Source organism: Trichoplusia ni, chromosome 7 (assembly GCF_003590095.1).
Source record: "Trichoplusia ni isolate ovarian cell line Hi5 chromosome 7, tn1, whole genome shotgun sequence".
Taxonomy (NCBI): domain Eukaryota; kingdom Metazoa; phylum Arthropoda; class Insecta; order Lepidoptera; family Noctuidae; genus Trichoplusia; species Trichoplusia ni.
In genome coordinates this window covers 2,665,434-2,689,572 of record NC_039484.1, presented here as the reverse complement: position 1 = coordinate 2,689,572, position 24,139 = coordinate 2,665,434, and the positions used below count along the sequence as shown (strand labels likewise).

General features: G+C 46.2%; 1 protein-coding gene across 1 annotated transcript in view; it reads right to left on the bottom strand.

Moving 5' to 3' along the window:
* Window positions 1-3,240: 3,240 nt before the first annotated feature.
* The window catches only part of LOC113495872 (trithorax group protein osa), a 32,247-nt gene continuing 11,348 nt past the window's right edge, over window positions 3,241-24,139 (bottom strand). The window contains exons 2-19 of the mRNA XM_026874868.1: window positions 19,505-20,086; window positions 15,961-16,117; window positions 14,288-14,419; window positions 13,362-13,592; window positions 12,947-13,140; window positions 10,618-10,891; window positions 10,084-10,327; window positions 9,093-9,277; window positions 8,752-8,928; window positions 8,530-8,613; window positions 8,239-8,433; window positions 7,933-8,160; window positions 7,704-7,866; window positions 7,521-7,599; window positions 7,252-7,370; window positions 6,879-7,140; window positions 6,618-6,798; window positions 3,241-6,458 (exon numbers count right to left, since the gene is read on the bottom strand). Coding sequence (XP_026730669.1) covers window positions 6,336-6,458; window positions 6,618-6,798; window positions 6,879-7,140; window positions 7,252-7,370; window positions 7,521-7,599; window positions 7,704-7,866; window positions 7,933-8,160; window positions 8,239-8,433; window positions 8,530-8,613; window positions 8,752-8,928; window positions 9,093-9,277; window positions 10,084-10,327; window positions 10,618-10,891; window positions 12,947-13,140; window positions 13,362-13,592; window positions 14,288-14,419; window positions 15,961-16,117; window positions 19,505-20,086 — 3,610 coding nt within the window. The 3' untranslated portion in view covers window positions 3,241-6,335. The remainder of the gene's footprint in view (window positions 6,459-6,617; window positions 6,799-6,878; window positions 7,141-7,251; window positions 7,371-7,520; window positions 7,600-7,703; window positions 7,867-7,932; window positions 8,161-8,238; window positions 8,434-8,529; window positions 8,614-8,751; window positions 8,929-9,092; window positions 9,278-10,083; window positions 10,328-10,617; window positions 10,892-12,946; window positions 13,141-13,361; window positions 13,593-14,287; window positions 14,420-15,960; window positions 16,118-19,504; window positions 20,087-24,139) is intronic.

Sequence of the window (24,139 nt, the reverse complement as noted above, 5' to 3'; positions counted from 1 at the left end):
CATCTGCTACCTCTGTCCATACTTCTACCCAAGAATATTATATAAATCATAATATCTAACGTTTCGAGATTTACGTCTAGGTTTTTATGAAGCTAAATCGATCACAAGGAGGCATATTCTACGATCTAGAGTTGTTTTTGGGTTTGGAGATTTAGTTTCGTCGAGTACCGTAAATAACTCTTTGGTTTATACGGTTATATTTTTTCGTGGCCTTTGTTTCAGGAGTAGCTTGCCAGGTTACAGTTCTTGTAAACCATTTTTTAACAACCGGTTTTGATGGCAATCAAACTCGCACAGAACAACGCAGCTTCAAAAATGTCAAAATGAGTTATGCACCGATATAAAACCGTTGTTTTGACGTTTATTTCGAAAGTTTAGTTTTTCTTTTACTTTGCTTTTTAAGTGTAAGTTATACACTTAAGTTTGTTATTCCATATCCTAATTGCTTCTTATTAGATTAATATACTTTTCTATAATTTATGGTAATATTTGAGACTCGTATCTGTTTCATAAAATTCAGAAAAGATGGCGTTGTTAACTTTCGCAAAAACGGTACATAAGAGAAAGCAGCAATGTATGACAGTATTGATCTGGAAAGGCCGACATTTTCAGTGCTAGGCACATGCAATGTGATGCTTTTTATGTTATTTATTTCTATTTCTTTTATTATAACTGAAGTAGTCAAATAATGTTGTTACATTATGTAGTAATCAAATATAACATTCATCAGTCTTCAATTCGCCACAATGTGATATTTTATAATCCGTAACTTATATCGTCACAAAGAAAGCAAGGCTTGTACTGTGAGTGTTAGATAACTGATACTCATAATATGATACTCACCCAAACATTTTGTCTTGGGTGAGAATGGAACCCATGACTTCCGGCCAGTTCGACTAAACACTAAACCTAAAGTCCAGTTAATATATTTACACCGTGCGTCAGTTGCGTCAAGTATTCAAAACTGAATTTATTAGGATCGGCTAATGTATCCAGCTAACAATGTGTAGGTTCAAGGGAAAGGAATACAATAAAACAACATGATAATATTACAAATGACTATAATTTTTGTCACAATTTTTCCATACAATGTTAATAATAACTTTTTACCTTAAATCTATTTATAATACATTACTTATTTATTATTAATGTTGTATTTCAATATTTAAAATTCTTCCTGTTTAATTTCTAATTACATTCCACGGAATCAGTTTCAGATGAGAGACATTAATTATTTATTCCAACCAAAGTTCCGAAGGACCGTACAAAGTGAAACGAAATTTAGATAAAACGACCTCGAATAGTTTATTATGATACACTATGATGTAATTCGATTAGATCTTATTATACTAAAAATATTTCTTGCTTAGTCACTACGAGAAGTAGTTTTATCGTTAAAAACTGTACAAACATATCAACTTTAGTGTTACCGCTAGCGTAAATATTATAAACGGACACACGAACCAATCACGATCTGATGTGAACATGCGACATCGCTCAACAGTCACGATACTGTGTAAACATTAGTTCATTAATACAATACAGGTTAAGGTAAATTGTACTTTACAATGCGGGCATGGGGGCGCGGCGCGGCACTGGCGCTCGCTCACTAATTGACGAAACGAATTGCAACTGGACGCCGTCCACTCCGCGCTGCAGGGAGCTGCCTACTGAGCGACGTCACGAGGCGTAATGTAACGAGTACCGACCGAGCCTGCGGTCAGAGTGGACCTGAGCACAAGCTCGTCAGACTGTACACGTTGCATGACGCTCGTGAGTGCGGGCAGCTGTCCGCTGCAGCCGGAGCGGCGGCGTCCGCGCGGGCACTGCGCCCGCCGCGCCGCCTCGCCACGGCTATCATAAACAAGCACCGTAATCAAATGCGAGTTGTTTGAGTAATGCAGGCTTGTGGAATACCCTTGGCTGGCTTCGCACTGGGATTACGAGACCACTATGATATGCGATAAAATTTACTTCTATGTACTTATAACTTTCAACGGTTTAGTTAAATGGAGCCATCTTGCAGCCAAGGTTTTAAATAACTATATTTCAACGATGAATAACAAGCAAGTATAATATAATAATTAATAAAATTGAGCTAGGAAAATTCTCCGCCTTCTGGTTGGTGGTCGACCCCCTGTACCAGAAACCGTATGGCGCGCCGTCGCGGTCGCGCACTGGACCGGTTAAGTACATCTTTGTAAATAAGACTCTGGCTGGTAGCTCGGGTATTTAATAATAAATATAATTGCATCAGCATACAATAAATGTATAAAATACAAGGATTAATGATACAGGGGATGTCTTCACCAATAATAAATGCTATCGTGTGTACGAGACTACTGAAAGTGACGTGACAAAGTAAACATGTGTTAGAGAGGCGAAGTACAAAGACAAGAGCAACGACGGCGACGTCCACGCCGTGATATTATTGCTTTGATTGAGACTACACAGATACGGTATTGCTTTGTTACTCCTGCGTTTACGTATGTTTTGGCACGACAATACTGTACGAAGCAACGAACAACACGGATGAAGGTGACGTCAGCGGCAGACGGAGTGTGGCCGAAAAGCGATTCTAATTCACAACCAAGCGGCGCCGGGGCGCGTTATCATACAACTCTAACGGGCCGAGCGCTTCACGTCTGCGGACCGCTCGCACTAAACTAGCCATATCGTAAATATATATATATTAACAAGTTCGTAACGAGAACAGTAATCACTTACAGAGTGTGTCAAATGGATATATTCAACTTGTACAAATAACTTTAAACTAATAACAGGCTTAAAAATATCAAGGTTGTCACGTGAAGCCAGCTTCAGTCATGATGAACACGAGCGAGCAGGTGCGCAGACGTCGGCTACACTCGGCCTTCTAGATATCGACAGCAGTGCGAGCTCGTGAGTCGTGCAACTATAGCCGCGGCGGGCGCGCGGGCCCTGCCCGGGGAGGGCCCGGTCCGCGCGGGGCCCGCGGCGGCATGGATGAAGTGCTCGTGGTATGTTCAATGAGACTATAGTAAAATGAGCGAACTGAACCGATTGTTATATGATTGTATAACAATTGTACTAAGTTTTAATATTATAGATAAATTTAAAAATTTCATAATATTGCCTCGAGTTAGAATGAATTTTACAAAAATATACATATTGTACAAATAGTTGAGCGACTCAATGCATACACTGGTCAACCCTAACGTGTCCCGCGGCTGGCGGGGGCCGCGGGGGCGCGGGCCGGGCGCGGTCGCGGCGGCCGGCCCGCGCGCGGTACAACACTAACACTAACTCGTTGATAGAGACTTACATTAAGCTACAGTTTAGTCCAGCACGACCGACCTCTCCGCTCGCCTCTATGTCTATCGTACAAATCTTATCTTTATGCACCTGATAGGAAAGTCGAAAGTCACTCGTGTCAGCCGAACGGTCGAGTGCAAGCGGCTCTTTCCGACACTATTATCCACGACGTAACTACAATTTAATATAATAAAAATATAATAATAACAATAGAGATAAAATTACGAGACAGAACACTAATCTCCCGACATTGCACTCCGTTGCAGGAAGGAATATTGGCCGATAAGTCTTATTCGAGAGAGATGACAAAACCTAGAATTACGCGATGGTCAGCGTAGGCGGGAGACAACCGGCCCTGTCGGTGGCCGGACCGCGGCGGGTGTCTGTCGCCTACGCTGAGCAGGCCAGCAGCCGCACGGCGCGGCCGCGCTGCGTATGTAGGCCTTATTTTCGTTGGGTGTGGACACACCACGATAACCCGGTACTAGAAACCATCCGACAACAAATGAGATTAGATGAAGTAGAAGCGGGACGAAGACGATTTGTAGAAACATATTAAGTACTAGAATGATATCGCTTCATACAGATCACAGCTCTTAACATATGCACGTGAAGGAGCAGTGGCGCGGTCGCGCGGGGAGCGGGAGTTCACCGTCGTGGCCACACCGCCCTTATCACATAAACACGTTCCGATCAATAAGTAATCGTGAATGTAATGCTAAGACAATATAAATTATCTGCACATTAACGTCAAGAATACTATCACACATGATGCGAACAAAAATGTTCTGAATACATACACATAATACACGACCTCGTTAATGTACAAAATAAAAGCAAAAATATAGAAATAGTATTATTGTAATATTTACTTTAAATAAAAAATATAATATCAAAAAAGCGTAATAAAGCACTCATTATGTACAAAGGCGTCGTTATTGTGAACGTACAGAGTCGCCCCGCAGTCGCGGCGCGCGCTAAACGAACGTCAGTAACACTAAACAAATGGCGCCAGGCAAGCACGCATCGACAAAAAGTAATAATAAATATAAAATAATATATCTTAAGCAATCTTAAATACCCTGTTGATTTCATTTTTTTTAAATTATCATGTTTCCCCTTTTGAAATACGAAATAAAAAAAGACGCATTGCATTAGTGCTGCGGCACGTATTCGTACGATAAAACCTAATCCTAAGCCAGACCAGAACATTGTTGGAGATCATCTAGAATCTATGACGTCATCACTCCCATGCGCAGTAAAATGTTTAGTTTAGTATAAAACGTGTAGAGACGACGGCGCGACACGAGCCACGAGCCTACCTCCGGTGACTACACCCCGACCAATTAACTATCATATAAATTCTTCCGAGTAAACCTATCATTAACGTATATGTCTTTATTACGTATGTTATTTCGTTTTTAGCTTATATTTAAGACTTTTAAATCATTTTGTGCAAAGAAAAGACTTTACTAATTTAAGTATTTTTGTACAAGATTGTTTTCCTCCCGATGCGGCCGGAGCCCGGCGCTGCTCGACCCGAGACCGAGACCTCATACACCATCACGAGTTAAATAAAACTTCAACAACATACTAAAGACTTACAAACAATACGAAACCGCTGCGAATTCATATAAGAACCGTACTCGCGTTACTGTAAACAAGGAAACAAGTGAACCCATCAGCACCCTATGTAAACATTATGCATCGCGTTAACGTTAAACTAAACCTAGAGAGGGTATAACCAGTCATACGGTACAACAAGACGGCGGCGACCAAGCACGGCCGGTCTGCCCGGCCGCGGGCTACTGTACACCACATGTATACTGCGAACACGATTAACTTAGCTGGTAACAACGTCAGGACCCATATACACACAAACAGAACGACGGACAGACAAACCGACACAACATGCTCGGTCTCACCGTGTAGCCTTACAATAAAATGGCGCATGTATAATAAAATATAGGTTACAATATTATGTAAAATTATGCTATTCACTAGCGATCCGAAACTAACGTAACTGTTCGGGTAACGTTTAGTCAAATGCACGGTGTTGATGGCATGCCGAGGGCCGCGCCCCCACTACACGTAGCGCACCCTACGCACGCCAGTACCGCGCGGTACGCGGCGTACGCGGCGTACGTAGCGTACGTAGCGTACGTAGCGCGCGCTACGGGCCGCACGCGGCCGGCGTTTGTGCACTGGTTAAGGTCAACGACCGCTTACAATAAAAGGCCGCCTCCTGCGACTGTAAAAATATATTTATCAAATGCTAAACTTGAGTTATAAATAGCGTCACAATTGATATGACGGTGTAAGTTAACTAAAATCTAAATAAAAGTATACATTATATATCTCATAGGCCGTTCTTGTGACTTAGATAAAATATTTTTATTCGAGCAATTTGTGTGGGAGCGAGGTACAGCGAGCGGTACAACTTTTAACAATTTGACTAGCCGACACGAATTAGTAAGTGACTAGAACGCGAAACACATCATTGGCAAGACTTCGTATAACGAGCGCCGCGGGCCTCGCCGACACGCGACCTCTAATTCCGAACACTAGTTATTTTTCAGTATGGCAATAAAAATGGCCATTTATTATTTATTGTTAGACATCACTGAAGATCACAGACATTCCGAATAAATTAAGTACGATAGTTCTCGCGTCGCGCTCCCCGCTCCCAGGCAAACCTCCCGCGTTACGTCGAGTAATGCTCACGACACTAACGGAACTGCGTACGTAACACCGCGACACCACTGTGATGTAACTAGCGATCAGTTAAATTAACTTATGTGATGGACCGAAACAAAAATAATACATACAATATTTACAAATAAATCCTACAAATTAAGCTCCTCAGTTTGAAAAAGATTAAATTACATCACTAACGATTGCTTTACAAAACATCTGTCGACTAATTCGAGCCTTCGCGTCGATACTTCAGTCCAATTTCGCTACTTACTCTAGGAAAGTATATCGCTGTCGCGACACCGACACTCGTCCCGCGCACTGTGGCACTGGCGTCCGGCTCGGGCCTAGCAGAAGCCGCCGAAGCCCACGCTGGGCACGCTGGGCACGGCGGGCACGGCGGGCACGCCGCCCGAGTGCTCGCCGTTCTTGTGCAGCTCCAGCAGCGGCGGCGCCGACAGGTAGTGAGCCTGCAACACCCGCCAACACATATACACACAACGCTTCGATCTCAAGCCCCGTCTTATGGAGTCCTTACTGACTAATAGTGAAAGAACTTAAAGAACGCATAAAAGTAGACACCATCGGCTTTACGTTTATGTGAATCAAATACGTGTGGTGTGTGTTACCTGCTGATGGTGCGCGGGCGGCGGGCCCGCGTAGCCGTTGTAGTAGGGCGCGTTGTAGGGCGCGTAGCCCGCTGGCACGCCCGCCGGGTAGCCGTACTGCCACTCCGACAGGTAGCCCGGCGTCGGCCGCATCACCGCCGTGCCCCAGCCGCCGCCGTAGCCCACGAACGGCCCGCCGTAGCTGCCATAACAAATATACATGTTCAACGATAAGTTTAAAACTAATTACCAACAACACTGATGATGCTGTAGTGTACTGACCCGTTGTTCCCGTAGGCGGCGCCGCCGTACGCGCCGTAGGGCGGGTAGAGCGCCGGCGCGTAGTCGGGCAGCGCGGCCACGGCGGCGGGCGCCTGGTCGGGCGCGGGGGACGGGCCCGGGCCCGCGCCCGCCGCCGCCGCGCCCCCCGGGCCCTCCGCGATGGACGGGATCTGGTCCACCAGCGACTCCAGCCCCGACAGTGACTTGGACGCTACGTCTTGCGCCTTGGGCTTCACCGCGCCCGCGTACTCGCCGGGAGAACCTGTCCAGATCGTTGTTTCATTATTACTCAATTTCTTTATTAAAAACTGTAATGAAATGAAAACCTTTATAATGGCAGCTCTCGTCCAATATAATGTGTTGGTCATTTTACCGGGCTGGTGATGGTGTGGAGTGTGAGGTGCGTGGTCTGCGTGCGGCGTGTGCGGCGCGTCCGGCGGCCGGAACGCCGCAGGGAAGCCGTCGCCCGAGCCGGACGGTGGCGTCGATCTGCTGCCACAAACACGACGTTATAACATCGACAGTACGTTAATAGCGAACAGAGTCAGAACTTAGCCAAAAGTAATAATTATGCTATGAAGTAATTACAAATTGACACAGTGATACTATCACTATAAACAGAAATGTTCGAGTAAAGCTCACCTATTGAAATTGCTAGGATACATGGACGATGGATGCTGGTGCATCTGGTCTAATCTAGGGCTGTCTCCGACACCAGAACCTAGAAGTATAGAAAACGGTATAAAACTATTTTCAGGACCATTTCTCTTGCAAGTATGCTTCATGAAAAGTAGCTGTCCCGGCAAATAGTTTGTTGTGTGTCACCTTGGTCCTGGCGGTAGTAGTGGTCCTGCTTGTCGAGCGGCGCGGGGCTGTGCGTGTGATGCAGGTGCGAGTACTGCAGCCGCTGCTCGCCCTCGTAGAGCGCGCCGCCGAAGGTGTTGGCGCCCACGACGCCGGCCGGCGACATGTCGCTGCCGCCCGACGTCTGCGGACACAACACAGGGGTCAGGCGGCGGCCCAGCGGCGGGCTGGCGGCGGGCGCGGCGCGCACCTTGTTGTAGTCGGACAGCGACGAGTTGCTGTTGGAGCCCGGGTGCATGTCCGTGCTGCCCATGGGGCTGTGGTCGCGCTCGGCGTCGTCGCGCGGGTCCCGCGGCGGCTCGAAGTCCAGCGCCGCCATGCCCGGCGACACGGGCGCCGGCGACGAGATGGCCGCGCCGATCTCGTGCGACAGCTCGCCGCCGTAGCCGCTGCCGCTGCCGCTCGTGCCACTGCCGCCCTGCGCCAGCCACAGCGGGTGAGTACGAGAGGGGCGGGGGCGGGGAGGCGAGGAGGCCGGGGAGGGGCGCGGGCGTACCTGCGGCGCGAAGTGGTGCGAGTCGGTGTAGGTGGGCGTGCGCGAGGGCGCGGGCGACGAGTGCTGGCTGTAGGGCGTGTGCGCGGGCGACGGCGTGTAGCTGTGCAGCCCGCCCGCCGGGGACGCCGCGGGGAACGGCGTGGTGCCGCCGCCCGACACCGGCGCCGGCGAGCGGGAGTACGGCCGCGCCTGCGACTAGCACACCAACATGTTACACACGACACTCGCCAAGTATCTCATAATTAACGATTTCTTAATGAAATATAATCAGTCAGAAGAGTAAATACTAACCTGTGGCGCGGGCGAGTGTGAGTAGGGGTGTGGGTGATGTGGGTGCGGGGACTGCGAGAACCGCGCCTGCGGGGCCGGACTCTGCTGAGGGGAAATAAACCGTAACGTCAGCAAACAAAAATCTAACTGCTTTTGCAAGAAGTATCAAATATGAAATGAAGCGGAGTTCGTCGGTGAGGAGGACAGGCAGATAGCCAGATGCAGATAGTGTGTGGTCCGTACCTGTGCCTGCTGGTGCGGGTAGGGCGCGGGGCTGTGCGCGTACAGCGGGCTGCGGCCGCTGAAGGGCGCGGCGCGGGCGGCGGGCGAGCCGTAGCCCGCGCCCGCGCCCGCGCGCGGCGGCGACGGCGCGGAGAACGCGGCCGGGCTCGACGGGAACTGGTGCAGAAGCGTTTGCTCCTTACAGTGCGATAAAACAACCGATATAGCGTACACAACACCTACTCGTGCGGACGAGCGCCTCGCACCATACATGAAACGGCAAATATGCAATATCGCACACTAAGTGTATTTCACAAAGATAAAGTTAAGCTGTAAGAAGACAACAAAAACGATGTATGCACCTGCGGCTGCGGCGTGCCGGCGGGTCGCGCGGGGCTGGGCGAGTAGCCCTGCGAGCGCGGCGACGCGTACACGGCGCGGGGCGAGCCCGCGTAGCCCGCGCCCGGCCCGCCCGGCCCGCCCGGGGACGAGTAGCCGCGCGACAGCCCGCCCAGCGCGGACCCCACGTCCAGCGGGGAGTCCATGCCTGGACACAAACACCACCATTCATTACGACGTAGTACGCGACAGTTAGGGACTCGCAATATCAGTAGTTCAGCAGACTGAGAGGATGATTGTGTCCAGGGCGAAAGGTGAAGCGGTACATTCAATATTGACAATCAGCTTTACACTGTCGTTAGAAAGACAGGGACAGGGGAGACATCATTTGCTTTTCAAGAACTGCCTCTGAACCACATCAGAAGAAAATAAGAGGTCCACAGCCACTACATAATTTGCCCTCCGTGACGATATCGTCGGTGAGGCCATGGGAAGGTTGGACACATTCCATCCACCTACGGATATCACATCCAAGGGACTTAAGGCAATCGCGACCAACGTCGAATCAATTGAAAGGCGACTTCTTTTGATAATACATTTTTTTATATTACTAATATGTTAAGTTTGTGTGTAGATGTTTGCTCCTCTTTCACGAAAAACCACAGAACGGGTTTAGATGACTTTAATACCACACTACACAGATATTTATAACCAGTATGAACACAGGATAGTTTTTATCTCGATTTTATGTTACCCTGGGATCATTTCGGTTTGTTTTCACGGGCAACAGCTAGTTAAATATAAATTGATGAATGTCTGGAGTGGCATCTCTCATTTTAAGTCGGATTCTTCGAGATAATTGGTCTCTACCAATTTAATAATGTGAGCTTAATTTTCCTCCATATCTTGTTTTACCAGTCGTTTAAGGCACAAACTCTCAATTCTGTTGCTTTCATTGTTATTGTAATTTTCTGTTAGTGTGGTGCGTATAAGGAGCAGGTAGTAGTAGGGTACCTGAGTTGGGCGGCTGCTGCTGGAAGTAGTTCCCGGCGTCGTTGGTGAGCTGCTGGTGCTGCTGGTGCGGGTAGAGCAGGCCGGGCGAGGGCAGCTGCGGCGGGAAGTCCCCGCTCACGGCGGCCAGGTAGCCCTGGTCGTGCGGCAGCGCGTGCGCGTGGCCCGCGTGCCCGGCGTGCGCGCCGTGCGCGTGCAGCGGCTGCAGCCCCGCCAGCGCGCCGCCCTGCGACACCAGCGCGCTCGACTGCGGAGCGCAATACAATGAGCTCATGCAATACGGCTGAATACTTTTAGTGGGGATTGGGTTTTGATGGCGATAGAGATAAGTTGTTTAAAAAAACCCTCTAGGAGAGGGTTATCTCGATATAGATTTTAATTATTTATTCATAGTTAATTTTAAACTATTATACGGTCGGACTAACAAAGGGCAGAGCTTAATAATAGAGTCCGTTTTTACTCTTTAGTGAGAAACCCTTAAAGTAAATATTATATTAACGTCTGACGTCGGGGATGACGAAAAGAATTGCTAGGTACCTGTTGCTGTTGTTGATGCTGCTGGTGCTGCAGCAGGAACTGCTGCTCCTCAGGGCGGATCTTCTTGGGGCGGCCGCGCTTCTTCTTGGGCGGCTGGTCGGCGGCGTCGGGCGCGGGCGGCGGGCGCGGCTGGCGCGGGGCCCGCGGCGTGGGCGGGGCCACCTCGCCGTTCTCCAGCTTCACCTTCTTGGGCCGGCCGCGCTTCTTCTTCAGCGGCACCTCGGTCCCGTCCTCCAGGATGATGGTGTCGCCCGGCTCCGGTTCCATGGTCAGTCTGCAACGTGCCTCGCTCACTGCGTCTGCCTTCGCTCGCGGTGTCTCGGGTCGAAGGAGTCGCTCACTTTACCTACTCTCAATCCCCTCCCCGTACTCTCGTCACAGAGCTACTGAAAGCTCTAGTTAGCAACCCTGCGGCCCTGACTTGGCAGGCAAATGTTTGTGCCACCGACATACCGGAGCGAATCGATGTCGATCCCTCGACCCGTATCCAAATATGATTGTCATTAAAATATATTTGTCACCAAACTTAACCCAAAAATTAGAGTATTTCATAGTTAGTTGAGAGTTGAGTAATCTCGCACACACACATGTAGCAGACGTTCTAATATCTTATCAGACAAATGAACCTGCAAGAAATTCTTGGGCTGCGAAACCAGTAAGCATACTGAAACTAGCACATAACGAAATAAATTCAATTAGTAAACGGAAAAAATAATTTTGTGCTCAACTTGGTAATGGTACAGCTGGGCACTACTCGTGCGGCTCTCTCGGGCATTCAACATGAAAACTGGCAAGTCATGCGTAGCCAGGCGTGCTCGCCAGCTCAGCCACGGCGGCTCAATATGAGCTCGGTCGAGGCACATTACTGATCGGTACTATAGGAATAACAAATGGCTGACGAAATTTCACTGCGATAACAAGCAACTGACTGTATCTGGATGATAACTTAGCCTCCAGCTTTAATACAATGTGTGTCTCGTTTAATTCAACCCTCAAACGTTCCGAATTGATAAAATAAATAATGATTTTGCGTGCTTATAACAAATTATTAGCAACTATACAAAATAAGTGATAAGTTAGCTCGGGCACTGACGTTACTCTTACACTACCTAGTTGGTACTCTAGTTGTCACCATTTTGGTTTCAAGTATTTTGATGTCAAATAATTTTAATATATTAATCGACTTGAGTTTTTATTTGTATCATTAAATGTTTGGACTTTTATGTTTACAGGCAGCGAGTTATATTACCTGCTGGCATGGCTGAAACAATCGAAGAATTTGAAATAAATGGGCTACATTCAATTAATACAAAAACTAAAAATCTTGAACAAATGGGAAGTGCCCAACATGGTGTTACGGGACAGAAACCAAACGATGTCTTAACAAACCAATTATAATGAAACAATTCTACTACTCACTTCTGCCGATATAATATATAACCGCGCATTTCTACTAGTTTATAATTTCATTTCATTTAAAATTAGTTAAGGCAAGGCTAGGGTTATTTGGTACTTAAAATAGAAAATGTGTAAATAATTGTTTTGCTATGGAATGACTTTATAGTTACATTGTTAAGAATTGATTGAATTAAAGTTTTAGCTGTGAAATTAGTTACGAGCAAGTTTGGTGACAAATCTATCATTTACTAAATAATTAAAGAATTAGTGAGTGCGTTATGCTAGCACAAGGGACAGTCGAGCACTGGCTTCAATTACTAGGAGCACACGCCCACGTGGGACGCTGCCACTTGCCGTGATTGCCACACATTATGAATCACTGTGGCACAGCATTCGGTAACTGCTAGGTTAAATAGTCTGGAGTGACTGCCCATCTATCAAGTACAGGCCTTGTTACATATAATATATATATACACAAATACACAAATAACAAAGTTTGTGTTGCTGCAAACAAAATCATAAGTAACCAAATTGAAATACATATAAATAAGTTTCCTAACGCGCCGCCACAGTGCAAACAAGAAACGTAAAGTACAGGATGCAGAGGACAAGACACTGCAGATGTATTAGAGAAAGAGCAATGTTACCTGTCTTATATACTCTGTAGATTGACAATAGATGCAAAACAGATGTCTTTACATTTGATAGATAACAATAGTTATGGTTGTAAGGCATTATCATAAAGAGCATAGCCTAGACCATACTAAAGTAAAGTAAAGTTCGACACAATATTGCGACATAAGCAAGTCTGTTGAAAACACTGAACCACTTTAAACGCGAAGTCATCTGAAATGGAGGACCTTTGCGTACTTTCTTTCGTATCTAGACTTGTTTCGACACAATTGAAAGTCACTATAATATGAATGCGTACCTGCGTATCTCCATCTCCTCCTGCGGGCGGCGGCTGGTGTTGTCGGGGAACACGAGCTCGGCCTCGTCCACGTGCGCGACCAGCCCGTTGAGGAAGTCGCGGAACTTCTTGAGCGCCGCGTAGAACGGGACCTTGTCGGCGGCGCGCGGCAGCTGCGCGCAGCGGGCCGACGACGACGGCATCACCCACATGTACTGCAACACAACCACACCTCTGGACTGCTGCTCTGACGTGTACGGCTCATTACGACAGCTTTACGTTTGATATTTGCTATGCCCGAATTAAAACTGGCCGTGCTGAATTAAGAATGAAGCCAAAAAAGTAACTTTGATCTTCAGATTTTTGAAATGTGGATTGTATATTATTTCATTAACTTTGATGTATCTAATTGTAAGATCAGACTGACGTGACTCACAGTGTTAGTCCCCGCTATGGTGTCAGGCTGTTTGCCGAAGCAGAAGTCCTTCTTCCCGGAGAAGACCTCGTAGATGAGCTTGCCGTTGAACACGGCCACCTTGGGGCGGAAGGTCTGCAGCTTCTCCAGCAGGATGGCCGAGCCCTCCTTGATCTCGCGCCGCGTCAGGTCCGCGGAGCCCTTCGTGGGCCGCGCCACCATGTTCGTGAAACCGATGCCGAAGTTCAACAGCTGCAACACATTACCACGATATTAGTTAAGAAACAATGTACAGTTAAGAAGAACCTCAATGTAATTGTTTTGTGCCAACATAGTTGTGAAAGGAAAAAACTTGCTCTGAAGAGACAGAGGGACTGAAGCAGCTTCCTGACATTCTTTTCTACCAGACAAGTGGTTTGTAATGAAAATATAAATAAGCGGCGGCGCCCGCAGTAGATTAGGTACTCTCGTTTTCATTGAATACCTATTGTATATTATGTTCTGAAACGTGGTAAGCGATGCTGTCATATTGGTAGAGTGTATTAATAACACGACCAATCGAGGAAAAAGCCCTCGTATATTGTACATAGCCGCGTGCGGTTACAGCTATTTTCGTTGACTAAGATAACGATGTTACTCAACTTACTATTATCTCCACTCAAACTGCCCATTTGACATGATTCTAGTCACATAACGTGGGAAAATTACGTATAAACTCAGCTAGTTGAGTACGAATATTTTAAAGTAATTCGCTACATGTCAAATCATGATGCGGTATAACGAAATTAGCAACGAATATAAACTCAAGTAATAATAATATTATTTATAATATAGCTGATATGTACTAACTTAAGTCTGGGAAGGTTTTGCAATCAATTACACTTATATGTGAGTATTCTGATTATAAGTCTAGTATCATAAGTGTCTAGTAGTATATAAGCATGAACCTTGTAGTCTTCGTCCGCGCTCATCTGTTCCCGAGTGAGGCCGGACAGGTACAGGCACTTCCAGAAGTGGTTCCCGGGGCCCGCGTAGTGGTGCCCCTTGTACGCTGCGAACAGTCCCGGGTTTATGCCGATCTGGAACAAACATAACATGTGATGTCAATAACAGTTATAGGATCGTAGTAATAGCTACCAATGGTTATTTTTCTTTTCGTTGTTATTCAAAGTAACCAATCATTTATTTCACTAAAGCCTTACTTATAAATTGTGGGTTTGTACAGAAGCGTACCTGACTGGTTTTTATCATTATTTTGTTTGCCATACCATTTCTTTACGGCTTTTTCATAGATCTCAATATTTCGTCACCCATCAGGCAGTCAATAACTTATTACATATATCATACTAAAGCGGAGCTGTATAAAACGGATAACTAAAACATGCAAATTAATTTATTTTTTAATGTTCGGTGTTTAATTTGAATAACGCTTTGGTGTTTAGCAATTAGGATTTAATGTGATAATTAGTGGAATATATTTTAAGAAAGTAGTTAAATCTATGTCAGCTAGCCAACCAGTGTGACTGGGATATAAAAACGCACTCTAGCCGGTTTTATCGCAACAATGTGTGTGAAAATCGTTGAAGGATGTGACTTGGAGCCTAGATTGCATCATCCAACTTTGAGACGAACAGGACCGACTCTATGAGCCTTTTTCTCTTATAATTATAACGGAGTACCGTAAGTTAAATAATACCACATTTAAATCACTTCACTTCAATGGTATTAAACAGAATTTATAATTATATATACTGTAAACGGAATACTAAATGTATAATAAAAGCGAAATGTCTTCCAACGGCTCATAAAACATAAATATTAATAGGTAATTAATCCATTAATTAATAATTGTGCGCGTTATAAGAGTGATATCTGTGTATCAGGTTAGTGCACGCAAGCGTCGTCCGCGTGGTACAAACCGGTCGTCGTGTAAATTATACAGTATTGTGACCCCTCACACCCGAGCTTATGCTAATGTGCGCCGGTGGCCCAAACGCTGACGCATCCGGCCGCGGACCGCGCGGCCCGCTGATCACACCCAGCCTCTACTGGCTCACTAAAATATGGCGCACCGACACTATTTTTAACTCTACATTTGAATGCAGCAGATTTATTCTCCGATACATTTTACATGTCACTTTTGTCATGTAAATAAACAACACCTAACATTTTTCCAAGTCCTCAAATAACTAAGCACGACGAATCTGCAATATAATGCGGAATAATTTGTGTTCGTTATGTAACAAGGACTCCACCAGTCGCTGGCGCATGCTTTGGTCACACTACCGTTCTACACGACCGCGACGGCATTACCTAAGTTAAAGCAGTAAGCAATCTAAGGACCTAGTTTTTAATTGAGTAAGTCGCTGATATATCTGTAGAACTATTCTTTGTAACTAGCAGGTGTATGAAGAATTATTTTATTGTGGTTTGATTATTCCGGCATTGAACACCAACAATGTTTATAATTTATTATGTATGAATTTATTTGAAGCACCTTATAATTTGTGCAAGCCAGAGTGAGAGGTTGTGAGTTCCACAGATGCATCGCTTTTGTACAGTGGTATCGCTAGTGACTACTCTAGGTAGGTAAGTGAAGTGAAACGTTGATCATACTCACAATGATGATGTCGAGGTTCTCGGCGAGGTGGTCGGGCAGCGTGCGGCGCGACACCTCCTCCTCGCTCATGCCGTTGAAGCGGTCGTGCTTCTTGCGCTCCTTGACGGGCCGCGGCGCCAGCGCGCCCTCCATGCCCGGCTCCACCTTTATCTCCATGCTGGGCCAAACATAACTGGTCAACATACATACAAACGTATTATTACTACACTCTTAGTCACTTACACACTGCCCTACAGCCCCTACTGGCAGCCTACCGGGAACCCACATCGTTGTTTCTCCCAAGATAAAGTTTGAGCCCAGCAAGCTTACTCATTATTATACTTCTAAATACAGATTTATTTACTACATTATATAGAAAGGAATTAAGTAAAATTAAGTTATGATAATAAAAGAGTAGGTTTTCCTAAATTTAGAATTAACAATAACAACTCCGTTTTAGGAAACTGGTATTTATGAAACATTGAATACACACATTATATGTCTGGGTAGGTATACCCAGATTATATTTAATGTGGACATTGCTTTTCTATACCGGTAACAGAGCTATTCGTAACTTAAGATATACTTTTCAAAACTAAGTACGCATGGTTTTGGATTAGGTTGTATTTTGTGAGTCATTTTAAATGACTTCTAGAGTCTGTGGAGTGACTTAACGTTGATTTAGAAGCAGGTGTAATGAAAAGAGGTTTAAATAGAAAGTAGTATATTTCAGTGTGAGCTAGCGGCGTGGCGGCGCGGCGTATGAGCGCAGCGCTGTGTCCGACAGACGCCGGTTTTTATGTGTCGCCGACCGCCGCCGCACAGCTGCCAAGTGTGAGCTGTACGTCATTATTGTTTGCTTCTAACATCAAATTACGGTTTACACTCATTTGTTTTCTACCTAGATATTTAATTCCTCAAAAACAATAGCTGATTAAGCTATAAGCGGTCACGATTCCGATGATTTCGATAGTCTGATTATCCTAAAATGCTTTATAATAAGGAATCGTAATAAAGTTTTATACTCACGAATATAATGCGTTTTAGCTATTAGAAATGACTATAACTTAGAGATTATACGGCACTTTTGAATGATACAAGCTGTAAACATAAACCTGCAAAGGAAATGAAATCTAAGAAGAAGCTAATACTAGACACATTTAGTAATAGTAGATTATAATTTATGTGTTATTAATAGATATGTTTGCGGGTTTCGTGATTAGGTACGGCGCAACTTTCCTGCCTGGTTTCTGTGGAGAAATCATTACAACACGAGATGCGCTTGTGCGACACCGACGAGACGCGCTTATTGTATCTGTAGCGCACAAGTCTTGGCGGTGCTAACAATATTACTATGGGGAAATTTCATATTATTGAAGAATGCAAACTTTGCTAACAAATTAGATGTACCTCGGTCATCTCTATTTTATCTTTTATCTCGTAAACAAAAACTGCAGTTGACAAACAAAGTTTAAATCTTGTGTGACGTCAGTTGTCAAGTGACGTTATTAACCACGACCTCTTTACGTTTTGCCATCTTTAAAATTCTAAATCTATTAAAATTAAAAGTGCCAATCTAATATTTTTTAGAAATTTACCTGTCTAATACCCTATTTTTTGACTAACACTTATAATATTGAAACTTACTTCCAAGTATATCCAAGACACATTGCATACGAACCTCAGTTGACTGTCGTAAATTGCATTCGCTTTATAAAATGTTGAATTTATTTGTATTTTGAGTAGAATTGCTACGGGTTGAGAATTGTGTTAGTAAATCACGTCCGGTACTAATCAAAGGCAAACGGATTTAGATAACATTTGCTACGGATGCGGAACTTATCCCGAATTAGCCACCACTACGGTACATTTATTATTATCACAATTTATATTTTATACTGGAATAGCTTTGGAATGAGGCTTATTTGCGTACTGCATACTAAGGCGTGATTGTTGACGATGCAGCGACGGCGTATTGAACGACAATTATCTCTTTCATGAATGATGGTCTCGTATTAGTAATCGTCGAAGGGTTTACGGTACAAATAACTAGGGCCATTGCCAGTTGGGTGAGTTGTCCGCGGGGCTCGCAGCAGCCCGCGGCCAGACACCATTGTTCCGATAACAAAGTGCACATAAAAACCGTGCAACACATTTGCATTTTGTCATCGTGAAAGTATTGTCAGCGGCGGTGGCCGGCCGGCGCCCGGCGCGTTTTTCATTCGTTTTTCTATTGCATTTTACTTTCTAAGAGGCCTCTTGTTGCAGCCGCTCGGCCACCACTGGGCTAAGATTAGAATATTCGCAAAACATAATACGCATGACCCAGTAATCGTTTCTACGCCGCCGTACGGTATTCGGACGATATGTCCTATGTGCTGCATTACAGATTATATTCACTAGTCCGGCTCGAATTTCGGTTTATATGGTTATTACATAGGTTTTATTTGGACGCGAGGGTTCGGAGTGGATTCCATCTGTTCGAGTCGATATCAGCGGCGGGGAAAGTGGCAGACGAGCTCGGCGGAGCGTGTTCAATCGGTTTCCTCGCGCCACCCTAAACTGATCCAATACGTTAGAAAGTGACTATCATCAGCTTTCCGTTTCGACGATTCTACCTTGATCTGATTATTTCGCTCAGATTTTTGGCTAGCGATAGTGCGGCTTCGGTTCCGGTACCGAAATACCCCCGCGACGTAAACACATCGCTGTTTCTGCGCACGCGCGGCACAATCGGCGCACGCGCACGCAACAACACAACATCAAACGTTAATTAGCGAGTTTTGTTGACGTCGCTATCACCCGCAGCACTCGCATCGCACATGAAGCCTGACGTGATGATTACACCACGAGCGCCACTCTCGGCCTGGACGCACGAACACACTCCGCATTTACATTGCCATCCACGATCAGACTCTTTTTTTAATTTTGTTTGTGTTGAGTTATTCGCGACCCTAATGCTTGGAGCTACATTAAGGAGGTTATACACTGCCATAGTTGTATTGCGGTCTCGCTATTAATATAAAAGCAGCACGAACATAGGTTTTTGTTTTTATGTGAGCACGTGATGTTGGTGGCGGGCATGGTGTGCAGCAGGCGGCGGGCGTGGGTTCCGCGCGGGAAGTGGGTCGCAGCGCGCAGCACGGAACGCTAATTCGGGCGCGGGGTCAGCGGCCGGCGCACGCACTAATTGTGTCACCATGCTGCACCGCCGCCAGCGCGACACCCTCCCGGTGCCGCCCGAGCGCCGCCGGCCCTTTATATCCGACTATCGCCGCTACTTCATTACGACTAATTACTATTGATAAGCTGCGATTAAACGGTTCCAGGTGTAAGAATCAAATGTCGCTAACGTTCATTCAATAGCTCGTGATTTAAAATAGACTCGATCTAATGCAAGGTTACATTATGAGGATAAATACAACCGATAGTCTTGTACACGTAAACAAAAACTTCAGAATGATGTTAATTGCTGAGGGTTTTATATTGAAGACGATACTTATAATAATGATGTCCTGATGGCTAGTGTGTGAGTGTGGTGTGTGTGTGTGTGGGTGGTACTGACCCGTTCTCGTCCTTGATCTTCTTCTTGCGGCCGCGCTTCTTGGGCTGCGCGAGCAGCATCTGCTGCGGGTGCAGCATGTGGTGGTGGTCGTGGTGCTGCAGATGCGGCGGCACGGCGTGGTGCTGCGGGGCCGCCAGCATGGCGCACATGGCCTCCTCCTCCACGAAGGAGTAGGGGTCGTCGCACTCGCGCTTGATGCCGTTGTACATGTCTTCGTGCGCGTCGCGCTTGCCGGGCGCGCCGTACTGGTGATGCTGGCTCATGTCGTACGCCACCTCGGGCTCGCGCTTGAAGGCGTACGGGTCGCCGCCGTACTTGGGGAAGGGGAAGTGCTGGTACTGCGGCTCGGGCTGCGGAGGCGGCGGCGCGGGCGGCTCGAAGTGCCGGTAGGGCTCCGGCTCGGGCTCGTAGTGCCGCATGAGGGGCTCGTACGGCGGGTCGGGCGGCGGCGAGGGCTCGGCAGGCGGCGCGGGCGAGCCCTCCGCGCTCGAGGGCTTGCGGCGCGCCGCCTCGCCGCTGTTGCTCGTCTCGTACCCGTCGTCCTGGTTCTCCGTCGGCTTCGGCTTCTCTTCGCCCTCCTCCCTGGAACACACGCAATATACCACACGTCACTATAGCAGCTCATCATACTTACTTAACACTAGATACATTAGTAAGAGGAAAGACAATCGTAAGTAACCTTATGTAACGCGCAGTAGATACTGTTCCACGTTGTATAGCGCTCACGTCGCTCCTACACAGTAGGAACGGAAGGCATAGGAGGGAACCCGCCAATGAAAGCGAAACGGAAAGCTCGCGGGGCCTCTGTCAATACAGGATTTCATATTGCACGCTTTATATTTTTATAGATACGGAAACTATCGGAGTCCATTCACGAGAGTTGAAAAGTGAATTGTAAAAATACTACAAGCGTTTGCAAATACTATAACACTACACGATATTTTCAGTTTTGTATTTTTGATAATAATTATTTATTTTGATTATAATTCTCGTGGTAGGTACAACAGTCAAGGTTGATGATGTTCATTAATAACCGAGCTGTGACAGTCACTAGGTGGCGCTCCGCCGCTGCCGCTGTGCCTAGGTGAATGTATAATTGTATATCGCAACCGATGATTCCAACACAATGACGTCAATGACGGTCTAGAATAGGTAAAATAAAAGAACTGTGGAATGAAATAGCGCTGTGTGCAACTAAACCTAGGCGATATCGAGCGGGCGAGTCAGTCCGGCGAGCCGGCTGTAATGGGCAGAGCCGCGACGCATCGTTACTCAAATTTAATGCAGCGTGCCGCCGTTACGAAAACGTCTCAAACTTGCAGATAATATGCTCTTACAAAATACACACATTATTTCTTCCTTAATTGCCACAATGAGCTGTGAATTTAAAATTATGTATATTTTTTGTGTCGCGTTTATTATTCGTTGTAGTGTCACGTGAACGTGCGACCCGAGTGCCGCCGCCTCCGCCGCCCGCCGCTGGTGCCTTCAGTGTCGCGTCGAGTGCCAGACTAACATTATTCACGCACAAGTAATCAAACCACAAGAAATCTTCTGCGATACTAATCGCACGTGTTCAGAGCTGGTGAAAGCATTGAGTGCGTGATCTATTATATATATAATAGATATATCTCAGCAAAAGTAAATAAAACCTACAGCGACTAATGCGAGCAGTAGGACGTCACGCATGTTGTCCAAAACTTTGAGGGACAGAACTCTCGCTATCACCATCACGGGTACAGAGGCCACATGTACCAGCAATGTAAATGTATTTAAACAAAACACTTCATTAGGTTCTGCAGCTGCGTCGTGGCATCGCGGCGCGCGGCGGGTTGCTACCGGCGGGCGGCGCTCGGCGATGGATCATCGTTCGTGATGATAAATGTACCGTCTGCGGAGCCCCGGTAGCGCCGCGTCGTGCGCCGGCTCACCGTCTCCAGTCACGCACATTCCTCACGTCACTCTCACGCAAATTCCTGTGAGCTACCGATACACATACACTGGACAATACTGAGCTAATTCTAGTATCAAATCGTATGAGACACTTTCAAGGAACTGTTGCAATAACTGCAATAACAAATATCGTACACGTCATATACTTTGTACTTGGGTCTTTTCTACGAGACTACTTAATGTCCTGGGGGTCAGACTGTTGCAGTTGTGGGGACGAGGAAGCGTCCTAGAGGGCGAAGAGCGGCGCCTCTCTTCCAAGTACACTTTAAGGTGTAGACACCCCTTACCTACTCATGGATGGGTTTAAGACACCAAAAAACCATAAAAGAACTGGGCAGAGGTCTACTACTAAGACATGGTATAATAAGCTGACTACTTCCACTTCCGTTTATCGATAATGATTAAGAATGAATTGTTGAGCCATCTCTATTTTATGGCATTCCATTCATGAAATTCACTTAAAATTTGGAACAAAGAGAGCCGCAGCCAAACTAGTACATATAATGACGCGAACTGTCCATACTTCCAGCTGCATCGAATCAAAATGATAATACAAATCAAAAGTATAACAATATTTGGTAAAGACAATGTTTAGTGAGGAGCGAGTGCGGGCAAGTCTTGTCGACCTTACCGGGTGATACATTAGCAATTGATTGAGATCGCGAGGTGCGAGTACGACTGTAGTACACGCGTATGAGCAGCGAGCAGTGATTGACCGCGGCGGTGACTCGGGTGACACGCCGTTGTAAAGTTGACCGTCCGCCGACACGATACGTTACATATTCCGAAAGTAATATTTAGAACAGCTGATCATATGAGTATAAGCACTCGCATCGGACATTATGGCACATGTAATAAACATAAACGGCGCGCTGAATGAGCTCCATTCATAAAAGTGTTCACTTGAATTATTACCGACCACCACTTTACTTACTATTATTGGACTCGATGTAGTAAACACACCGCACTACACAGTAGCCGTATTAGTATGCCGTTATGTAACTATTTATGAACTATCAAGTTAAATTATTTGTTTATTTAAATGTTCAGATGTTAATGCTAATTCATTCGATAATAATATTATTAAAACAATATTGATGAGGAGCGATCCGTCGCCGTGGGAACGTGCGGCGGGCGCGTGTGTGCGTGTGTGCGTGTCCGTGCGGCGTCTGTGTGGCGTGAGCGTGGCGTGCGGCGTGGGGTGGGACCTGACTCCGTAGCCGCAGGTGGGGTGCGCTCACACTGTGCTTATACATTTACAATCGCAATCCGAATACTTTGAATGCCTCAGCACGGTTTTAGTGAATGTATCATAGGGTTATTATACACATTATACATGTCTGTACGATGCTTCGGCCTCGCAGTGGCCGACTCGGCTCAGCGCTTGGTGTGTATAGCGCGCGGGTCGCGGGTCGATTCCGGCCGCTCGAGTATTGTATGGCTGACTTCTCCGACACGAGCCTCATTGTTAGTGGATGCGACTGTCTGTAACTCGGGCCACAATAGAGCTCTCCGGCCAAAGGACATCTTTCTTTTAACAACTCGTCTAACGATCGCCGAACCAGAATGAGAGAAGGGCGAAAGTTCACGCGCCCTGAGCTGTGCGTGTGTGCGGCACAAAGCTCAGAGTGAACGTTCTTCTAGTTTATTTAGTTGAAGCGTAATAAATGTGCCGATACCTTAAGAAATAATATATATATTATGCGTGTTATCTACGAGAAACTAGTTGTAATACATTGTTAACACGTCATGTTGTGTAGTTCGAGCCGAAATATTCCAGTTTGCCTGCTAGTAGGATGTTACTAGGCCTGTGATCGATTGTTGTACACGTGCCCTTAGTTTATAGGGGGCACATCAATAACATGTAAGTAGGTACGCGGTGTCGTTTCTTAAAGCATTTAGTATTACGAAGCTTAAGTAGGTTCTATAATACGCTCAAGGTCGTTCGCGAACACTTCTTATCTATTTCACGTTATTTCGTACTCGGTTTTTGGTTTCAGTATTCGTAGGTATAATTTCGTCAGGCGGAGAATTACTTATGGTTGAGGAACGCCACTTGGTGACTTAGCACTGGTATACGTTCCGACTGGGGCACAACCTGCGTCAAGCTGGCGGAGTGCATTGCGCTGTGCGCTGTCCCGGGCCGGGTCGGTGCAGCAGCGCACGGACCAGGACAACGACCCAGTTCTGCGGCAGATAACACGCGCCGCAGATATTGACTCGATGATTACAGTACAGCACGCCCCCTCCCCGCTCGGTCCCGCGCCTGATAACTCGCCAAGGCGTAGTGTACTCTGTCCTACAACATTACTTACAAACGCCTCAGTGTGTGCCGCGTACCTACCTACTTACTACTATATTATATACGTAGCTACCTACCTATACACTACAGTCTACAGCTAGGTATATATCCCAACGAGTCGTCGACGCCTGACGAACGAGCGTATCTCGACGCTCGTTGCTAGCAGCTCAAGTCTAAATGGTTTTTGTGGAACGCAAGCCAAAAACCACTTCTAGCTGACCCACATTTCTAAACTCATATTGACCCGCTTAGAAAACTTAGTTTTTGTCTAGAACCGGCATACAATTAAATAGTAACGCAATATTCGGTACGTGGAGTGCACACGTCACCGCGGGGAGGACACTTCCTCTTACAGATACAAGAGTAGGTAATGTGCCGAT